Below are 20,405 nucleotides of genomic sequence, written 5' to 3'. Positions count from 1 at the left end.
AAATAGTTCTAATGCACCATAAACTGTTGCAAGAAAATGAAAATTAAGGAAAACTTACCAACTGTTTTATGATGTATAACATTCAATACATTTATGATGTATACCTAAGTCTGATAAGGACAGTACCACCACCACCCCCAAAAAACCCAAACAACACAAACCAATATCACTCATGAACACTGATGCGGAATTTCTAAATAATATATTTGCAAACAAATCCAACATCACCAACATCACATTAAGAAAATAATAGCCTATGTGTGACCTGGTAGGATACACCATTTATTAAAAGACCCAAGGAAGAAAAATCCCATCATTAGTTTTGTATATGCTAAAACTTTTCACAAAATTAAAATCCATTCCTTAAAAAAAATTCAAGGAATGACAAGTGATGAATGCTTGTTTAACACGATTAAAAAATATATACCTTAGTCCTAACGTCAATATCTTACATAATAGGAAAACACTAGAGACCTTGGTTCTAATATCAAGAACAAGGCAAGGATGGCTCACCATCTCCACAACTGTTCTATCCTATGCTAGAAATATTAGCAATTTAGACAAATCAATTAGAGGCATAAAAGTTGGTAAAGAAAAATTATCTGCAGATGATACACAGCAGTAGACAAACTATACACCCGAGGTCTGTATTTGTATGGCTCTCAGGCTAAGAATGGTTTTTACGTTTTTAAAGAGTGGTTAACAAAAAATAACAAAAAAGAATCTATCATGAAGACATGGCAAAGCCTAAAATATTTACTATCTGGCCTTTTAAATTTTGGCAATTCCTGGTATACATGGAGAACCCTAGTATCAGTGATTAATTAAAACAAGATTCAGAAAGGTAGCAAGATACAAAATTGACATACAGACGTCAACTGCCTTCATACATAAAAAATATAGCCAGTTTGAGGACATAATGATAGAGAAAATCCCAATGATAGTAGCAGCAAAACATTTATAGCACTCCTGAAAGACACGAAAGTAGAACTGATCCAACAAATGCAAAGACATTTCCAGGTTCATGGATAGGGTGATTCAACATTGTATGTCAGGTCTCCTTAATTTATAAATTTATTAAGATACTCCCCTAAATACCAATTAGCAATATGTTTTATATTAGATGATACTAAAGTTCTAAATACTAAAATTATGGAAAAATAAGCATGCAAAAATGGCAAGGAAGATACTAAAAAACAAAAACTACAAAGGATCTTAACTCTCCCAATCATTAAATTATAAAGCTTCTATAATGAAAAGTGTGGTAACTGGTACAGAAACAGACCTGCACACATACCGTCAAAAAATAATTTTTTAAAAAAATGATTTCTTGACATTTGTAATCACAAAACACAGGGCAGTAGGTGTGCAACCTGCCTGCCAGGAACCTGAATTTTATTGGAATTCTCCAAATGGTGCATTAAGGATAGAGAAAGGTTTGAATTTTTCTGTGCTTCCTTTTTATAGGCTGGAATTTAAATAAATTATTGGCATGAACAAGAAAACCAATTAGTGCAAAGTAAATTTATTTCTATTTAAAATTTTAAAGCCTAGAAAACGGAAGTATTCACCTTCAGAAGTGTCAGCTAAGGCACTTCCTTCCCATAAGTGTTTCATCCCACTGGTTAACTACCAAATATTATTATTTCACTACTACCATCTTGTGTCCTCCAGCTTCCCTCGCTTACAAGATTTTCAAGTCCCTGCTGTGTTAAACTGAATGAAAATACAAAAACCAAACAAGCTACTTGTAGAAGAGAAATTTCAGTAAAAAGTGGGCAAAGCTGAGGTATATACAGTCAAATAATTTTGTGTATGGTGTTAGGTAGTGTTCTAATTTCATTCTTTTGCATGTAGCTGTCCAGTTTTCCCAGCACCACTTATTGAAGAGGCTGTCTTTTCTCCATTGTATGCTCTTGCCTCCTTTGGCATAAATTAGGTGCCCATATGTGCATGGCTTTATCTCTGGGCTTTCTATCCTGTACCATTCATCTATATTTCTGTTTTTGTGCCAGTACCGTACTTATACAGTCAAATAATTTTTGACAAGGGCACCAAAGCAATTCAGTGAGCAAAGTCTTTTCAACAGATGGTGCTAGAACAACTGGATATCCATAAAGGAAAAAGGACCTTGACCTCTACCTCACACCATAAACAGAAATTAACTCAAGGTACATCCCAGGCCTAAACATAAAAGCTTAAAGCTATAAAGTTTCTAAAAGAAAAAGTCTAAACATGATCTCTGGGTAGGCAAGCTGGAACTCTTGTATACTACTGGTGGGAGTGAAAAACGGAAAAAAACAATTTTAAAAAGTTAAACGTAAGTCTGTCCTATGAACCAAACAATTCCACTCCTAGATATTTATCCAAGAGAAGTGGAAAACATATTCCCAAAAAGCTTTGTACAAGAGTGTTCATAATAGCTTTATTCATATTAGCCCCAAACTGGAAACTGCCCAGGTGTCCATCAACAACAGAATGATAAGCTGTGGTATAGTCATGCACTGAGTAACTCAGCAATGAATAGGAACGAAATACTGATACTCAAAAACAACACAGCTCAATCTCAAACACATTATGCTTAATGACCAGACACACAATATTACATACTGGATGATTCCATGTATAAGAAGTTCAAGAATGACCAGGCAAATCGAATCTGTCAATGTAGGAATCAGAAAGTTGCTTCTCCAGGGCAGGGAGACTTTAGTGTAAGGGAACTTTCTGGGTTGATGGAAATGTTTTGTGTTTTGATAGTGGTTACATGGGTATATATGTATGCTTTTATCAAAACTAATGGAACTGTATAAGATCTGGACATGTCAATGTATGTAAATTAGGCCTTAAAAATATACGTATATATATATGTATGTAGATATATATATGAATGAATAAAAATAAGCAAGGGGGAAAGTTACATATGAAGATACTTCTCACTCAAAATCCCGGGCAACTTTCTATCAACCATTTTTTTTTTTCCAATTTGTTTTTGCCTGCATCAGGTCTTCGTTGTTGAGCACAGGCTTTCTCTAGTTGTGGTGAGCAGGGACTATTCTTTGCAGTGCATGGGCTTCTCATTGTGGCGGCTTCTCTTGTTGCAGAGCACAGGCTCTAAGTGCACGGGCTTCAGTAGTTGTGGCACATGGCTCAGTACTTGTGGCTCACAGGCTTAGTTGCTCCACGGCACGTGGGCTCTTCCTGGACCAGGGCTCAAACCCATGTCCCCTGCACTGGCAGGTGGATTCTTAACCACTGCACCACCAGGGAAGTACCTCAACCTTTTTTTAAAAACTCAGTTATTAAAGTACAGAGTGAACAGTAGCAGGAACTCTTAAAAATGAACTTCCTGTATTAGGGTTCTCTAGAGAAACAGAATAGGATGTGTAGAGAAAGAGAGAGAATTATTTTACAGAACTGGCTCATGTAATTGTAGAGGCTGGCAAATCCAAAATCTGCAGTAGGGGCTGGCAGGCTGGAGACTCAGGGAAGAGCCGAATTTGAATTCGTAGGCTGTGCTGGCAAGACCCCCCCCCCGCTTGGAGGAGGAGAGTCTTTTTTTTTAAGGCCTTCAACTGATTGGATGAAGCCCATCACATTATGGAGAACAATCTGCTTTACTCAGAATTTACTGACCTAAATTAAATGTCAATCCCATCCACAAAATACCTTCACTGGAAACATCTAGTATGGCGTTTGTTCACATATCTGGGTACCATCTTAAAAAGAAAAAAGCTGGGGCTTCCCTGGTGGCGCAGTGGTTGAGAGTCCACCTGCCGATGCAGGGGACATGGGTTCGTGCCCCGGTCCGGGAAGATCCCACATGCCACGGAGTGGCTGGGCCTGTGAGCCATGGCCGCTGAGCCTGCGCATCTAGAGCCTGTGCTCCGCAACAGGAGAGGCCACAACAGTGAGAGGCCTGCGTACCACAGGAAAGAAAAAAAAAACAGGTGAGGCAAAAACTGACAGAATGGAAAGAAAAAAAGACAAATTCACCATTATAGTTGGAGACCTCAACAACCCTTTACAGTAACTGACAAATCCAGCAGGCAGAAAATCAGTAAGGATATATAATTAAACTAAAACACCACCATCAAAAACATTCATAGAACTTCATCCAACACCAGAATACACATTCTTTTCAAGCTCACATGGAACATTCACCAAGAGAGACCATATCCTGCACCATAAAACACACCACAACAAATTTAGAATAGAAATCATATAAAGTATGCTCTCATACCACAATGAAATTATAGAAATAAATATTGAAAACCAGCTGGAAAATCCAAAATATTTGAAGATTAAAGAACATACTTCTAAATAACAAATGAGTCAAAGTAGCCTCAAGAGAAATTTTTAAATAAATTGAACTAAAATTGTAAATTTGTGGGATGCAGCCAAAATAGAGCTTAGGGGGAAAAATGTAGTATTGAATGCATACATTAAAAAAGATGATCTAAAGTCAATAATCTAAGCTTCCACTTTAATAAGCTAGAAAAAGAAGAGTACTTAAATCCAAACTAAGCGGAAAGAAAGAAATACTTAAAAATAGAGTAGAAATTAATGAAATTGAAATAGGAAGTCAAGAGAGAAAATCAATAGAACCAAAAACTGGTTCTTTGAAAAGATCAATAAAATTGATAAACCTCTAGCCAAGCTAAGAAAAAAGAAGACACATTACTAATCTCAGAAATGAAAGAGGTGACATCACTACAGATCCCATGCACAGTAAAAGGATAATAAAAGAATATTATGAACACTGTAGGCCCCGAAATTTGATAACCCAGATGAAACAGACCAATTCCTTCAAAGACACAACCTGCCAATACACACAAAAGAAGAAACAGACAATCTGAAATAGTCCTTTATTAAACAAAATTGAATCAATAATTAATGACCTTCGAAAACAGAAAGAACCAGGCCCAGATGGATTCGCCAGTGCATTCTACCAAACATTTAAGGAAGAAATTATACAAACTCTCTACGATCTCCTCCAGAAGACAGAAGCAGAAGGAACACTTTCTAACTAATTCTGTGAGGCCAGCATTACTCTAACACCAAAACCACACAAAGACATTACAGGAAAACTTAAAGATTAGTACTCCTTCATGAACACAGACGTAAAAATCCTCAACATAATATTAGAAAATCAAACCCGACAACATATAAGAAGAATTATACACTATGACCAAGTAGAATTTATTCCAGGTATGTGAGATTGGTTCAACATTTGAAAATCAAGTAATGTAATGCATGACACCAACATGCTAAAGAAGAAAAACCACATGATCATATGAAAAGACAGAAAAGTATTTGACATAATCCAACATTCATTCAGAATAAAACTCTTAGCAAACTAAAAATAGATAGGAACTTCCTCAACCTGGTCTGAAGAACATCTACAGAAAACCTACAGCTAACATTATACTCAGTTGGTAAGAAAGCTTTCCCACTAAGATCAGGAACAAGGTAAGGATGACCCCTCTTACCACTCATTTTTAAAATCATACTGGAAGTCCTAGCTAATGCCATGAGATAAGAAAAGCAAATAAAAAGTATAAAGTTTGGGAAGGAAGAAATAAAACTGTCTTTGTTTGCAAATGACATGATCATCTATGTAGAAAATCCAGAAGAATCAACCAAAAAAATCCAGGAACTAATAAACAATTATAGCAAGTTTGCAGGATACAAGATTAACGTACAAAAGTTAATTGCTTTCCTATATACCAGCAATGAACAATACTCTTTACATTAGCACCTCAAAAATGACATACTTAAGTATAAATCTCACAAAATATGTACAAGATCTATATGAGCAAAACTGTGAAACTACAAAAAAAAATCAAATAAGATACAAATAAATGGAGAGGCATTCCATATCATGGATAGGAAGAGACAGTAATGATGTCATTTTCCCAAACGTGATCGATCCACAGGTTCAATGCAATTCCAATCAGAATCCCAAAAAGTTATTTTATGGGTATTGACAAACTGATATATGGAAAGACAAAAGACAAGCAATAATCAGTATACTGAAGAGAAAGTCGGAAGACTGATATACCCAACTTCAAGAAATACTATAAAGCTAAAGAGATCAAGACAGTGCAGTAATGGGAAACGAACAGAGAAATAGATGAGTAGAACAAAATATAGAGCCCAGAAATAGCCCCACACAAATATAGTCAACTGATATTGACAAAGAAAGAAAGGCAACTCAGTGGAGACAGGATAGTCTTCAACAAATGGTACTGGAACAACTGGAAATCCACATGCAAAAAACATGAATCTAGGGCCTCCCTGGTGGCACAGTGGTTGAGAGTCCGCCTGCTGATGCAGGGGATACGGGTTCGTGCCCCGGTCTGGGAGGATCCCATATGCCGCGGAGCGGCTGGGCCCGTGAGCCATGGCCGCTGAGCCTGCGCGTCCAGAGCCTGTGCTCCGCAACGGGAGAGGCCACAACAGTGAGAGGCCCGCATACCGCAAAAAAAAAAAAAAAAAACACATGAATCTAGACACAGAACTTATACCTTTCACAAAAATTAATTCAAAATATATCACACACCTAAGTGTAAAAGGCAGAATTTTAAAACTTCTAGAAGGTAACATCAGAGAAAATCTAGACACCCTGGGTTTGGCAATGATTTTTAGACACAACACCAAGAGCGTGTTCCATAAAACAAAAGTGATTAAGTTGGACTTCAATAAAGTAAAACACTTATTTATGCTGTACGAAAAACACTGTTAAGATATGAAAATACAAGGCAAACGGGGAGAAAATATTTGCAAAACACATGATAAAGGACTTATACCCATATATACAAAAAACTCTTAAATCTCAACAAGAAAACAAAATTAATAAAGAGACAAAAAGATCCAAATAGACACCTTTCCAAAGAAGTTATACAGATGGCAAATAAGTATGAAAAGCTGCTCAACATCATATGTCATTAGGGAATTGCAAATTAAAAAAGTAATAAGATACCACTACGTATCTATAAGAATGGCTAAAATGTGAGATTGGTTCAAGATGGCGGAGTAGAAGGACATGTTCTCACTCCCTCTTGTGAGAGCACCGGGGTCACGGCTAACTGCTGAACAGTCATCAACAGGAGGACGCTGGAACTCACCAAAAAGGACACCCCACATCCAAAGACAAAGGAGAAGCCACAATGAGATGGTAGGAGGAGCGCAATCACAATAAAATCAAATCCCGTAACTGCTGGGTGGGTGACTCACAAACTGGAGAACACTTATACCACAGAAGTCCACCCACTGGAGTGAAGGTTCTGAGTCCCACGTCAGGCTTCCCAACCTGGGGGTCCGACAACAGGAGGAGGAATTCCTAGAGAATCAGACTTTGAAGGCTAGCGAGATTTGACTGCAGGACTTTGACAGGACTGGGGGAAACAGAGACTCCACTCTTGGAGGGCACACACAAAGTAGTGTGCGCATTGGGACCCAGGGGAAGGAGCAGTGACCCCCACGGGAGACTGAACCAGACCTACCTGCTAGTGTTGGAGGGTCTTCTGCAGAGGCGGGGAGTGACTGTGTCTCACCGTGAGCACAAGGACACTGGCAGCAGAAGTTCTGGGAAGTACTCCTTGATGTGAGCCCTCCGAGAGTCCGCCATTAGCCCCACCAAAGAGCCCAGGTAGCCTCCAGTGTTGGGTCGCCTCAGGCCAAACAACCAACAGGGAGGGAACCCAGCCCCGCCCATCAGCAGACAAGCGGATTAGTTTTACTGAGCTCTGCCCACCAGAGCAACAGCCACCTCTACCCACCACCAGTCCCTCCCATCAGGAAACTTGCACAAGCCTCTTAGATAGCCTCATCCACCAGACGGCAAACAGCAGAAGCAAGAAGAACTACAATCCTGCAGCCTGTGGGACAAAAACCACATTCACAGAAAGACAAGATGAAAAGGCTGAGGGCTACGTACCAGATGAAGGAACAAGATAAAACCCCAGAAAAACAACTAAAAGTGGAGATAGGCAACCTTTCAGAAAAAGAATTCAGAATAATGATAGTGAAGATGATCCAGGACCTCGGAAAAAGAATGGAGGCAAAGGTTGAGAAGATGCAAGAAATGTTTAACAAAGATCTAGAAGAATTAAAGAACAAACAAACAGAGATGAACAATACAGTAACTGAAATAAAAACTACACTAGAAGGAATCAATAGCAGAATAACTGAGGCAGAAGAACAGATAAGTGACCTGGAAGACAGAAAGGTGGAATTCACTGCTGTGGAACAGAATAAAGAATGAAAATAAATGAAGACAGCCTAAGAGACCTCTGGGACAACATTAAACGCAACAACATTCGCATTATAGGGGTCCCAGAAGGACAAGAAAGAGAAAAAGGACCCGAGAAAATATCTGAAGAGATTATAGTCAAAAACTTCCCTAACACGGGAAAGGAAATAGCCACCCAAGTCCGGGAAGTGCAGAGAGTCCCATACAGGATAAACCCAAGGAGAAACACCCCGAGACACATAATAATCAAATTGGCAAAAATTAAAGACAAAGAAAAATTATTGAAAGCAGCAAGGGAAAAACAACAAATAACAAGAAGGGAACTCCCATAACGTTAACACCTGATTTCTCAGCAGAAACTCTACAAGTCAGAAGGGAGTGGCATGACATATTTAAAGTGATGAAAGGAGAGAACCTACAACCAAGATTACTCTACCCAGCAAGGATCTCATTCAGATTTGATGGAGAAATCAAAAGCTTTACAGACAAGCAAAAGCTAAGAGAATTCAGCACCACCAAGCCAGCTCTACAACAAATGCTAAAGGAACTTCTCTAAGTGGGAAACACAAGGGAAGAAAAGGACCTACAAAAACAAACCCAAAACAATTAAGAAAATGGTAATAGGAACATACATATCGATAATTACCTTAAACATGAATGGATTAAATGCTCCAACCAAAAGACACAGGCTTGCTGAATGGATACAAAAACAAGACCCATATATATGCTGTCTACAAGAGACCCACTTCAGACCTAGGGACATATACAGACTGAAAGTGAGGGGATGGAAAAAGATATTCCATGCAAATGGAAATCAAAAGAAAGCTGGAGGAGCAATACTCATATCAGATAAAATAGACTTTAAAATAATGTTACAAGAGGCAAGGAAGGACACTACAAAATGATCAAGGGGTCAATCCAAGAAGAAGATATAACAATTATAAATATGTATGCACCCAACATAGGAGCACCTCAATACATAAGGCAACTGCTAACAGCTCTAAAACAGCAAATCGACAGTAACATAATAATAGTGGGGGACTTTAACACCTCACTTACACCAATGGACAGATCATCCAAACAGAAAATAAGGAAGCACAAGCTTTAAATGACACAATAGACCAGAAAGATTTAATTGATATTTATAGGACATTCCATCCAAAAGCAGCAGATCACACTTTCTTCTCCAGTGCGCACAGAACATTCTCCAGGATAAATCACATCTTGGGTGATAAATCAAGCCTAAGTAAATTTAAGAAAATTGAAATCATTTCAAGCATCTTTTCTGACAACAACGCTATGAGATTAGAAATCAATTACAGGGAAAAACACGTAAAAACCACAAACACATGGAGGCTAAACAATACGTTACTAAATAACCAAGAGATCACTGAAGAAATCAAAGAGGAAATCGAAAAATACCTAGAGTCAAGTAACAATGAAAACACAATGATCCAAAACCTACGGGATGCAGCAAAGGAAGTTCTAAGAGGGAAGTTTATAGCAATACAAACCTACCTCAAGAAACAAGAAAAATCTCAAATAAACAATGTAACCTTACACCTAAAGGAACTCGAGAGAGAAGAACAAACAAAACCCAAAGTTAGCAGAAGGAAAGAAATCATGAAGATCAGAGCAGAAATAAATGAAATAGAAACAAAGAAAACAGTAGCAAAGATCAATCAAACTAAAAGCTGGTTTTTTGAGAAGATAAACAAAATTGATAAACCATTAGCCAGACTCATTAAGAAAAAGAGGGAGAGGACTCAAATCAATAAAATTAGAAATGAAAAAGGAGAAGTTACATCAGACACTGCAGAAATACAAAGGATCATGAGAGATTACTACAAGCAACTCTGTGCCAATAAAATGGACAACCTGGAAGAAACGGACAAATTCTTGGAAAGGTATAACCTTCCAAGACTGAACCAGGAAGAAATGGAAAATATGAACAGACCAGTCACAAGTAATGAGATTGAAACTGTGATTAAAAATTTTCCAACAAACAAAAGTCCAGGACCAGATGGTTTCACAGGTGAATTCTATCAAACATTTAGAGAAGAGCTAACACCCATCCTTCTCAAACTCTTCCAAAAAATTGCAGAGAAAGGAACACTCCCAAACTCATTCTATGTGACCACCATCACCCTGATGCCAAAATCAGACAAAGATACTACAAAAAAAGATAATTACAGACCACTATCACTGATGAATATAAATGCAAAAATCCTCAACAAAATACTAGCAAACAGAATCAACAACACATTAAAAGGATCATACACCATGATCAAGTGGGATTTATCCCAGGGATGCAAGGGTTCTTCAGTATATGCAAATCAGTCAATGTCATACACCAATATTAACAAATTGAAGAAGAACTATATGATCATCTCAACAGATGCAGAAAAAGCTTTTGACAAAATTCAACACCCATTTATGATAAAAACTCTACAGAAAGTGGGCAAAGATGGAACCTACCTAATATAATAAAGGCCATATACAACAAACCCACAACAAACATAATTCTCAATGGTGAAAAACTGAAAGCATTTCCTCTAAGATCAGTAAGAAGACAAGGATATTCACTCTCACCACTATTATTCAACATAGTTTTGGAAGTCCTAGCCACGACAATCAGAAAAGAAAAAGAAATAAAAGGAATCCAAATTAGAAAAGAAGTAAAACTGTCATTGTTTGCAGATGACATGATACATACATAGAGAATCCTAAAGATGCCACCAGAAAACTACTAGAGCTAATCAATGAATTTGGTAATCAATGAATTTGGTAAAATTGCAGGATACAAAATTAATGCACAGAAATCTCTTGCATTCCTATGTACTAATGATGAAAAATCTGAAAGGGAAATTAAGGAAACATTCCCATTTACCATTGCAACAAAAAGAACATAATACCTAGGAATAAACCTACGTAGGGAGGCAAAAGACCTGTATGCAGAAAACTATAAGACACTGATGAAAGAAATTAAAGATACCAACAGATGGAGAGATATACCATGTTCTTGGATTGGAAGAATCAATATTATGAAAATGACTATACTACCCAAAGTAATCTTCAGATTCAATGCAATCCCTATCAAATTACCAATGACATTTTTTACAGAACTAGAACAAATAATCTTAAAATTTCTATGGAGACAGAAAAGACCCCAAAAAACCAAAGCAGTCTTGAGGGAATAAAACGGAGCTGGAGGAATCAGACTCCCTGACTTCAGATTATACTACACAGCTACAGTAATCAAGACAATATGGTACTGGCACAAAAACAGAAATACAGATCAATGGAACAGGATAGAAAGCCCAGAGATAAACCCACGCACCTATGGTCAACTACTCTATGACAAAGGAGGCAAGAATACACAGTGGAGAAAAGACAGTCTCTTCAACAAGTGGTGCTGGGAAAACTGCACAGCTACATGTAAAAGAATTAAATTAGAACACTTCCTAACACCATACACAAAAATAAACCCAAAATGGATTAGAGACCTAAATGTGAGACCAGACACTATAAAACTCTTAGATGAAAACGTAGGAAGAACACTCTTTGACATAAATCACAGCAAGATCTTTTTTGATCCACCTCCTACAGTAATGGAAATAAAAACAAAAATAAACAAATGGGACCTAATGAAACTTAAAAGCTTTTGCAAAGCAAAGGAAACTACAAACGAGGAAAAGACAACCCACAGAACAGGAGAAAATATTTGCAAACGAATCAACGTACAAAGGATTAATCTCCAACATATATAAACAGCTCATGCAGCTCAATATTAAAAAAAAAAAAACCCAATCCAAAAATGGGCAAAAGACCTAAATAGACATTTCTCCAAAGAAGACATACAGATGTCCAAGAAGCACATGAAAAGCTGCTCAACATCACTAATTATTAGAGACATGCAAATCAAAACTACAATGAGGTATCACCTCACACCAGTTAGAATGGGCATCATCAGAAAAATCTACAAACAACAAATGCTGGAGAGGGTGTGGAGAAAAGGAACCCTCTTTCACTGTTGGTGGTGGGAATGTAAACTGATACAGCCACTATGGAGAACAGTATGGAGGTTCCTTAAAAAACTAAAAATAGAATTACCATATGACCCAGCAATCCCACTACTGGGCATATATCCAAAGAAAATCATAATTGAAAAAGACACATGCACCCCAGTGTTCACTGCAGCACTATTTACAATAGCCAGGTCATGGAAGCAACCTAAATGCCCATGGACAGACGAATGGATAAAGAAGATGCGGAACATATATATGATGGAATATTACTCAGCCATAAAAAGGAACGAAATTGGGTCATTTGTAGAGACGTGGATGGATCTAGAGACTGTCCTACAGAGTGAAGTAAGAAAGAGAAAAACAAATATCGTATATTAACCCATATATGTGGAACCTAGAAAAATGGTACAGATGAACCAGTTTGCAGGGCAGAAATTGAGACACAGATGTAGAGAATAAATAATGTATGGACACCAAGGGGGGAAAGCCATGAGGGGGTGGGGGTGGGGGTGTGATGAATTGGGAGATTGGGATTAACATGTATACACTGATGTGTATAAAATGGATGACTAAAGAACTTGCTGTATAGAAAAATAAATAAAATTTAAAAATTTAAAAAAAAAAGAAGAAGAAGGGCTAAAATCCAAAAGACTAACAGCACCAAATGCTGGTGAGAATGAAGAGCAACAGGAACTCACATTCATTGCTGGTGGGAATTCATACTGCCTTTGGAAGACACTTCGGCAGTTTCTTACAAAGGTAAATATAAGCTTACTATATACAGTCCAGCAGTTGCACTCCTAGATATTTATCCAAATGAGTTGAAAACTTATCTTACACAAAAATCTGCACACAAATGTGTATAGAAGCTTTATTCATAACTGCCAAAAAGTGGAAGCAACCAAGATGTTCCTCAGTAGATCAGAAGATAAACAAACTGTGGTACAATCACAGCAATAAAAAGAAATGAGCTATCAAGCCACTAAAAGACATAAAGGCACCTTAAGTGAAAATTACTAAACAAAAGAAGCCAATCCGAAAAGGCTACAAAGTGTAATTCCAGCTATATGATATTCTGGAAAAGGCAAAATGATGGAGACAGTAAAAAGATCAGTGGTTGCCAGAGGGAGGGAGGAGAGAGGGGTGAATAAATGGAGACGGGATTTGAGGGCAGTGAATCTACTCTGTATGATAACTGTAATGGTAGATATGTGACAATATGCATCTGTCAAAACCCATAGAACTAAACAACACAAAGAGTGAACTAAGTCTAATGTAAACTAAGGACTTTAGTTAATAATAATGTATCAATGTAGGCTCATCAATTAAAAGAAATGTACCACAATTAATGCAAAAGGGATAATAATAAGGGAAGCTGGGGGGTAGAGGGAACAATAGGGAAATGTCTACTTTCTGGTCAATTTTTCTGTAAACTTAAAACTACTCTAAAAAATAAAGTCTATTAAATTTTCTTTTAAAAATCATAACCAGCTTCAATTGCTTTTAAAAACACCAAGTTCTTCCTAAGTTGCTGGTCACTATTATATATTTGAGGAAAAAATATACATGCGTTTTAAAATTTTTAAGAAGTGACAGAGAAGAAAAATCTATCATATGACTTACCTGTTGCTTCAAAGGTCAGCTTTACAGAATCCCAGGGTGTCTGTTCTTTGGATACAAGTCTGAAATGAGCAGGTTCTTTTGGAGAAACTTCTGGGGCAGGAAGATACCAGTTTTTCCTATTTGGAAAGGTAACTTCAATATTCAGTTTGCTTTATTAGTTGATTTTGAGCTATAATTCATGGAAGTGCTCAGAATATAATAAACACATAAACTGATGAATATGATAAACAATGTCAGTTTCTCTGAGGCCCAGGTTATTGTGTAATAAAACCTTCCCAAAGTTAAGAACAAGGATCCTAGGTGATCTTGATTCCACTACCCATCCTGTTTCTTCTCATCCATTCCTTCACTGCCAAACCATAAAAACTTCCCAGAAATAAAACAATTTGAAATTGATGCTTAGCTGCTTGCTATCTGTTAGACCAGTTAAGAGGGCTACACTTTCTAACTATTCAGCTTTCTAGAGGAAAGACTTCCTAATTTGAAAAAGCAAAATTTGGGGGAGAATAAAAAACTTCTGAGTGCTTTATCCCACAAAGAAATACAACTTTTGTAGTGTTATTTTAAAAAAATTAGTATAAACAGCACTCAACTTCTGTGTTAACCAGTTTAAATAATAAAGTACTGATACAGTGATAGGACTTGAGAACAAACTAACCCCCAACTAAAAGCAGAAAAGTAATGAACCAACCTGATGAGAAAGTGCACTGGAAGATACCAAGGGAAACCACATAGGGGTGCGTTCTCCTCACAGGGAGCTCGGATGGTATCGTTGATCTCGGGAATGTGAGGTGTTATGTGAGACATTCCGGTATAATCAAACCCGTTGATCCATATTCCAGAGTCTCGTTTAACTACGTTTCCATCCAAGTCATGAAATGTTCTAGTCATATGCTGAAAAGAACAAGACTAATGAGGAAACTACTGTGTGAACTCCTTCACCCACATCCCCACCCCAGATTAACAAAAATGACTAACTGACAATACCAAGAAATGATGAGGCTACTGAGCAACAGGAACCCACCACTGGCACAATCACTTTAGGAGACTGCTTAGATTACCTAATAAAGTTAACATGCGCATAAGCCTTCAAGTCAGCAACTCCACTCCTGAATATGGACCTTAGAGAAACTCTTGCAAGGTACAAAAGTGTTGGTTCAGCATTGTCCATATTAGCAAAAACTGGAAACAACCCAAATGTCCATTAACAGTAGAATGGGCAAATAAACTGGGGCATCATCCTATGACAGAAGTCTATTCAGCAATGAAAAATAACGAACTACAGTGACACAAATCAACCTGGAAGACTCTGACATGCTGTTGGGCAATAAGAAGCAAACCACCGAAGAGTATATGGTATGGCTTTACCTGTAAGAAGCTCAAAAACAGGCAAAACTATATGTTGTTGTTTAGCAATTAATACATATGTGGTAAAATAATGATTAACTCCAACCTTTAAGATAGTACTTTGGGGGGTGGTAAGAGGGAGAGGAGCAAAAGAATTGGGATCAAGAAGGGAATACTGAGGTTTTCTAAGGTACAGGTAATGATCTTTTAAACTCAATAGATACTCACATGATTACTTTATTATTTCTTACAAATATATTTCTATATTTAAATTTCATATAAAATTTTTCTGAAAACCTACTATTTCAGATATAAAAGACATGAAAACTAGAACTCCTAAAAGTCCTGAAAGGACTTAAATACATTCTAAAAGAAATACACACACATTTCCCTTTCGGGGTGTTACATGCTAATTGATGTGCAGAGAAAAATAGGAATCACAGCTCACCACTAGATGACAGACCTGTGCCTAACCGAATTCTATGAAAAGGCACCATGCTCCATCTGGAAAAGCTCTATTAACAACGGAAACCAGCCTGAAGAATATCAAATAGGAAAAGAAAAAGGATTGCAAAGGGCAGGGGTAAACCACAGCCCACAGGCCAAATGGCCCACTGCCATTTTTATAAATAAAGCTTTATTAAAACATGGCCACATTCATCTGCAGGTATCGTCTATGGCTCCTTTCACTCTGTAGAAACAGAGTAGCTGCAACAGAGACCACATGGCTGGCAGAGCCTAAAATATTTATTGTCTGGCCCTTTATAGGAAAAGTTTGTCAACTTCTGGCACTGGGGAAGAAGAGAACCACAAAACAAATCAGAAAAGGAGTTTTTAAAAATAAAAATCTAGCTTTTCCTAATGACTACTGATGTGACTGTAAAATCTGTCACATAAAATGTATCACTGTGTCCTACAGGACTGGAAACAAAAACAAGGAATAGTTGGCTCTTTCTCAAAATCTCTCTCATATTTAAGTTCAAATATATTATTACTACTTACTCAAGTCCTTGAATAATTATCTAGGTTATGACTGTTGGCTTTTCTGTTTGGCCACTCCATTCCCTCTAACAGAGAGGAAGACTGGAAATAAGGTGACTTAAATTTTTTTCACACCAGCTCTAAAAAGTTTGCAGAAAAACCTGAAATCTAAGAAATTTCTAAATCTCATTTTATTAATATCTAAGTTATTATATTTTCACTATCACATTACCTTGAACATTACCTAAGATCAATCTTTTTTTTTTTTTTTTTTTTTTTTTGCGGTATGCGGGCCTCTCACTGCCGTGGCCTCCCCCGCTGCGGAGCACAGGCTCCGGACGCGCAGGCTCCGGACGCGCAGGCTCAGCGGCCATGGCTCACGGGCCCAGCCGCTCCGCGGCACATGGGATCCTCCCAGACCGGGGCACGAACCCGTATCCCCTGCATCGGCAGGCGGACTCCCAACCACTTGCGCCACCAGGGAGGCCCCCTAAGATCAATCTTATCGCATTTTAAAGAATCTGTTTCATTTTGCCAGTTGACAGGAGGTCGTATTTTTACTCAGCCCCCAGACAATATTACAATCTGTACTTCTGACTGCTCATTATTCCATGATACATATTTGCTCTCGTTTTTCCAAGTAGGTACATTTTTGTAATTTGAACAGTAATAAGAACAACAAGCAGACATTTCCGATTCAGGCTCTTAGGAGAAGTGTTTCTAGCTGATAAGAATGCCTCTTGATGGTCTTTTCCTCACTGCCTTACACAAAATAGTCGAGGTACAACTAACAGGTCAACGGTAGAAAAGTCACTATGTGTTTCGAGCTTCACTGTTGACTAGTAAGCTCAAAACACCATAAGCCTTTCCTCTCCAGGATCTCAAATAGCTCATGCAAAATCCCTCTTACCTGAAGAAACACTCTCTTTGGCTTTGGACTGGCAGGGTTGGAGCTGTATGGGAAAAAAGTTCCACTGCAAACAAGGAGGAATGCGATTGTACATACCAAAGTTAAAGTTAGTATAGTTCTTTTTGTGCTTTTGGCAAGGTAGATGAAGTTAATCTAAAACACAAAACACAAAAATAGAAAAATTACCATTGGCAGAAAGGTGGCTTTACTGACTTTACTTTGTAACAGGTGTTGTCAGACAGATAATAAAGGACATGTATCAGCATGTGCTACCATACTCCAACTCCCAGTACACAAAGCACTAATTATAAGGGATTTCCATCACAAGTCAGAGCCTAAATAAATGAGAAATGCCCCTATCTGCATGATGGTGCCTTTCTGACAGGCAGCCAGACAGTAAGAGGGAAAAAGGAAAATGAGACAGTGTCTCTGCTCAGCCAAGAGCCTAGAGGATGTACATCCACCATCAGTCAAACCGTGACCTTATTTTAGTTCCGATTCTATCAAACCCTGTAAGTTAACTGCACAGCAGACACTATTTAACTGTACCAAACATCATGACATCAGGTTTTTATTAAAGAACCAGAGGTAAGTTTTTAAGCAAGTAAGCAGGCCTATTTCAACAAAACTCAAGTTCTAATAATGCTTTCATAATGTGCCTATGTGCTGGATTCATCTTTTAGATGCACCTTCAAGACTCTGCCTGTGGGCCTGCACATAAGGAAAAAATGCAATAAAAGTAATTCTGCACCTGAGACTAACACAATATTGTAAATCAACTTATAGTTCACTTGGAAAAAAAACCAAAAAAACTATGAAAATTGAAAGCAGGGAAAAAAGGTAATTCTGCCCTTGTCACTGCAGAGTTAACCAAGGCCAACACAATCGAAATAACAAATCTGAACTAGGGCAGGAAAAGCAAGTGGCTCAGTCTCAAGATGGGCATCCAGGAAGTCCTACATATGCTTATATTAATTTTTTAATTGTAATAAAATCACTGAATTAAAAATTGTGGGGGACACATGATTATAGAATATGTCCACAGATCCCTTAGGGGTTCTGAAGGAGCCACTTTGAGAAACAATGACCTAGTCCCTGCTCCCCCTCTTGCCTTCTCCCCCTTATTGCCCACCCTCCAGGGTCAATAAGTAGAAAAGTGAAGAACATAAATGTGAAAATATTTTTACTGAGATGAAAATGAAAAATTAAGCAGATATTCATAACCTACCATACACTCTACTATATGAAACTAAGAGATTTTATATCTACAGTGTAACAATATGCCAACCAGGGTAATCTCCAGCAAAACAGTACTGGTCTTAAGTCGAAGATCTTAATGTTTTTACACTGAAGGACAGAAATAAGACAGAGTACCCAAGGATTTATGGCAGTGAGTCAGCCAAACACAATTTGTTACCCTGTCCGTCCCTCATTCTCCTGACAGTCACAATATTTAAAATGTGGCTCCTTAGAACAGGGTCAAATATCCTGCCAAGTAACGAGTTTCGCCTCCACTGGGAGACTGGTTAAGATTAGGTATACAGAGTCGTTTGGGTCCAAATAAAACCTCCCTGTCATAATGCTGTGGTTCCTGCCATTCTCAACCCTGTTGCTACCCAAAGTTGTCCTACAACTTCCAGTTAAGCTACAGTTTCCACATCCGTAATTTTCTCTTCTCCGGGTCATGAGGCTCTTCTTCTGCCTCTTCCACCCACTTTCTGTAAGAGGTTTGGTAATGGTGATAAATGAGAAGGTGATCAGAGAGTGGGAGAGAAGGAAGAAGAGAACGGCCTCAGTGACAATGTGTTTGGATCCCACTGTATTAAATTTTACTGTCTTTTGTCTTAAATGTTACATCTGATATCACTCTAGGTTCCGAAATGGGTGTGAAATAAAATGAAGAGAAGCATGAAAAGGGACTGTGAAGTGTCCCGTGTGCACTGGCTCTTTCTCTGTTTCTCTCTGAGAATCTCCTCCTGATCCTGCTCCTATCAGCAGTCTCATTTAATCAATACAACCATGATGGCCCCAGCACAGGGTAACCCCAGGAAACCTGTTAACCGATCATTTGACAGCAATTTAATTGCTTCCTAGCAAATATATTTAATAAATCCCCAAGGACTAAAAGACAAGCTCTCTGAAGTGTGCATTGTGGTTCAATTCTCCATTACCCAAGGAGAAAAGTCTCACTCTATTAAAAAGCCACTATCTGTAGCACAGCTACATATAAATAAGAAAATACCGAAGAGAATGATAACCCACAGCATCAAAGGGTAGCAGAGTTATTTCACATTATAATGAACATTAAAGTATTCCAAGAGCCACTCTCCAAAAGTAATTTAGAAGGTAATAAACTTTAATCTACTTGCTTATGGTTTCCAAGATTTCCATGCTTTTGGGGTCATTTTCAATTTCCACAGTGAAGTTTTCAGGGTTCATTTTGTCCCCTTCCCTATGGAACAGAACTGAAATGCCCCACATTCTGATCTTTTATGAGCATCAATAGCTTTCATTCATTGACTATGATTTAAATACACTGCAGGAGGCGGGGGGGGGGGGTCCAGTTCATAACTTGGGTGATTCTAGATTACAACCTAATCTACATGTGATGAAACTACATCTCCTTTAGTCCTCACAACAGCAAACCATCTATTAAGATATAGAGGATGTAAGGGCTTAATATTAAAACCAAAAGAAGTAAACCCTGAAGGCAACAAAGAACATTTTAGAATTTTCCATCTATCCCTGCAAATACCAGTAAGGACTAAATCATAAAAGTAAAATGGCTGCAATGCTCAGATTTCTTTCAGAACTAGTACAGCTGATCTCAAACAATAGCGTGCATAAGAATTACTCTACAGGGCTGTATATGCAGTCACACATACAGCTATTTATTTGCTATTTAAGGGACTTCCATGGACAGCGCTGACCATGCACGTGGTACTTTTATCTGCTGTCCCTAGACCCTAGTCCCCACATGAGATGCCCTTTACTATATCAGTGTGAAAAAGCTCACTATTCTCTCTATGAAGGAAAGAGCTATAATAGTCATAGCTACTTTTTCTATTTGGTACCCTAGCCTCAAATCGCAGAGTGTACCTACAGGTATTCAATAAATACTTCTTACTCTTAGGGACTGCAATGAAAAGAGCCACAAAACAGAGCAGCCAGGCCTGAGTCCTGGAGAGTGCTGACACCACGCCAAGGGCAGAACTCTACCTGGAGCTGCATCATGTCTTTTCTTCCCTCAGGAGAGTGCCAG

The 20,405-nt window shown here is 38.1% G+C and overlaps 1 protein-coding gene across 1 annotated transcript in view; it reads right to left on the bottom strand.

Moving 5' to 3' along the window:
- Window positions 1-20,405, bottom strand: part of ERMP1 (endoplasmic reticulum metallopeptidase 1) — a 51,861-nt gene that overhangs the window by 4,383 nt on the left and 27,073 nt on the right. Inside the window, exons 11-13 of the mRNA XM_060102186.1 lie at window positions 17,144-17,296; window positions 14,597-14,799; window positions 13,906-14,021 (exon numbers count right to left, since the gene is read on the bottom strand). Of these exons, the coding sequence (XP_059958169.1) occupies window positions 13,906-14,021; window positions 14,597-14,799; window positions 17,144-17,296 (472 nt within the window). The remainder of the gene's footprint in view (window positions 1-13,905; window positions 14,022-14,596; window positions 14,800-17,143; window positions 17,297-20,405) is intronic.

This window comes from Mesoplodon densirostris, chromosome 6 (assembly GCF_025265405.1).
Source record: "Mesoplodon densirostris isolate mMesDen1 chromosome 6, mMesDen1 primary haplotype, whole genome shotgun sequence".
NCBI classification, from domain to species: domain Eukaryota; kingdom Metazoa; phylum Chordata; class Mammalia; order Artiodactyla; family Ziphiidae; genus Mesoplodon; species Mesoplodon densirostris.
Note: the sequence above shows the minus strand (reverse complement) of the source record. Positions and strands in the feature narration are given on the sequence as shown.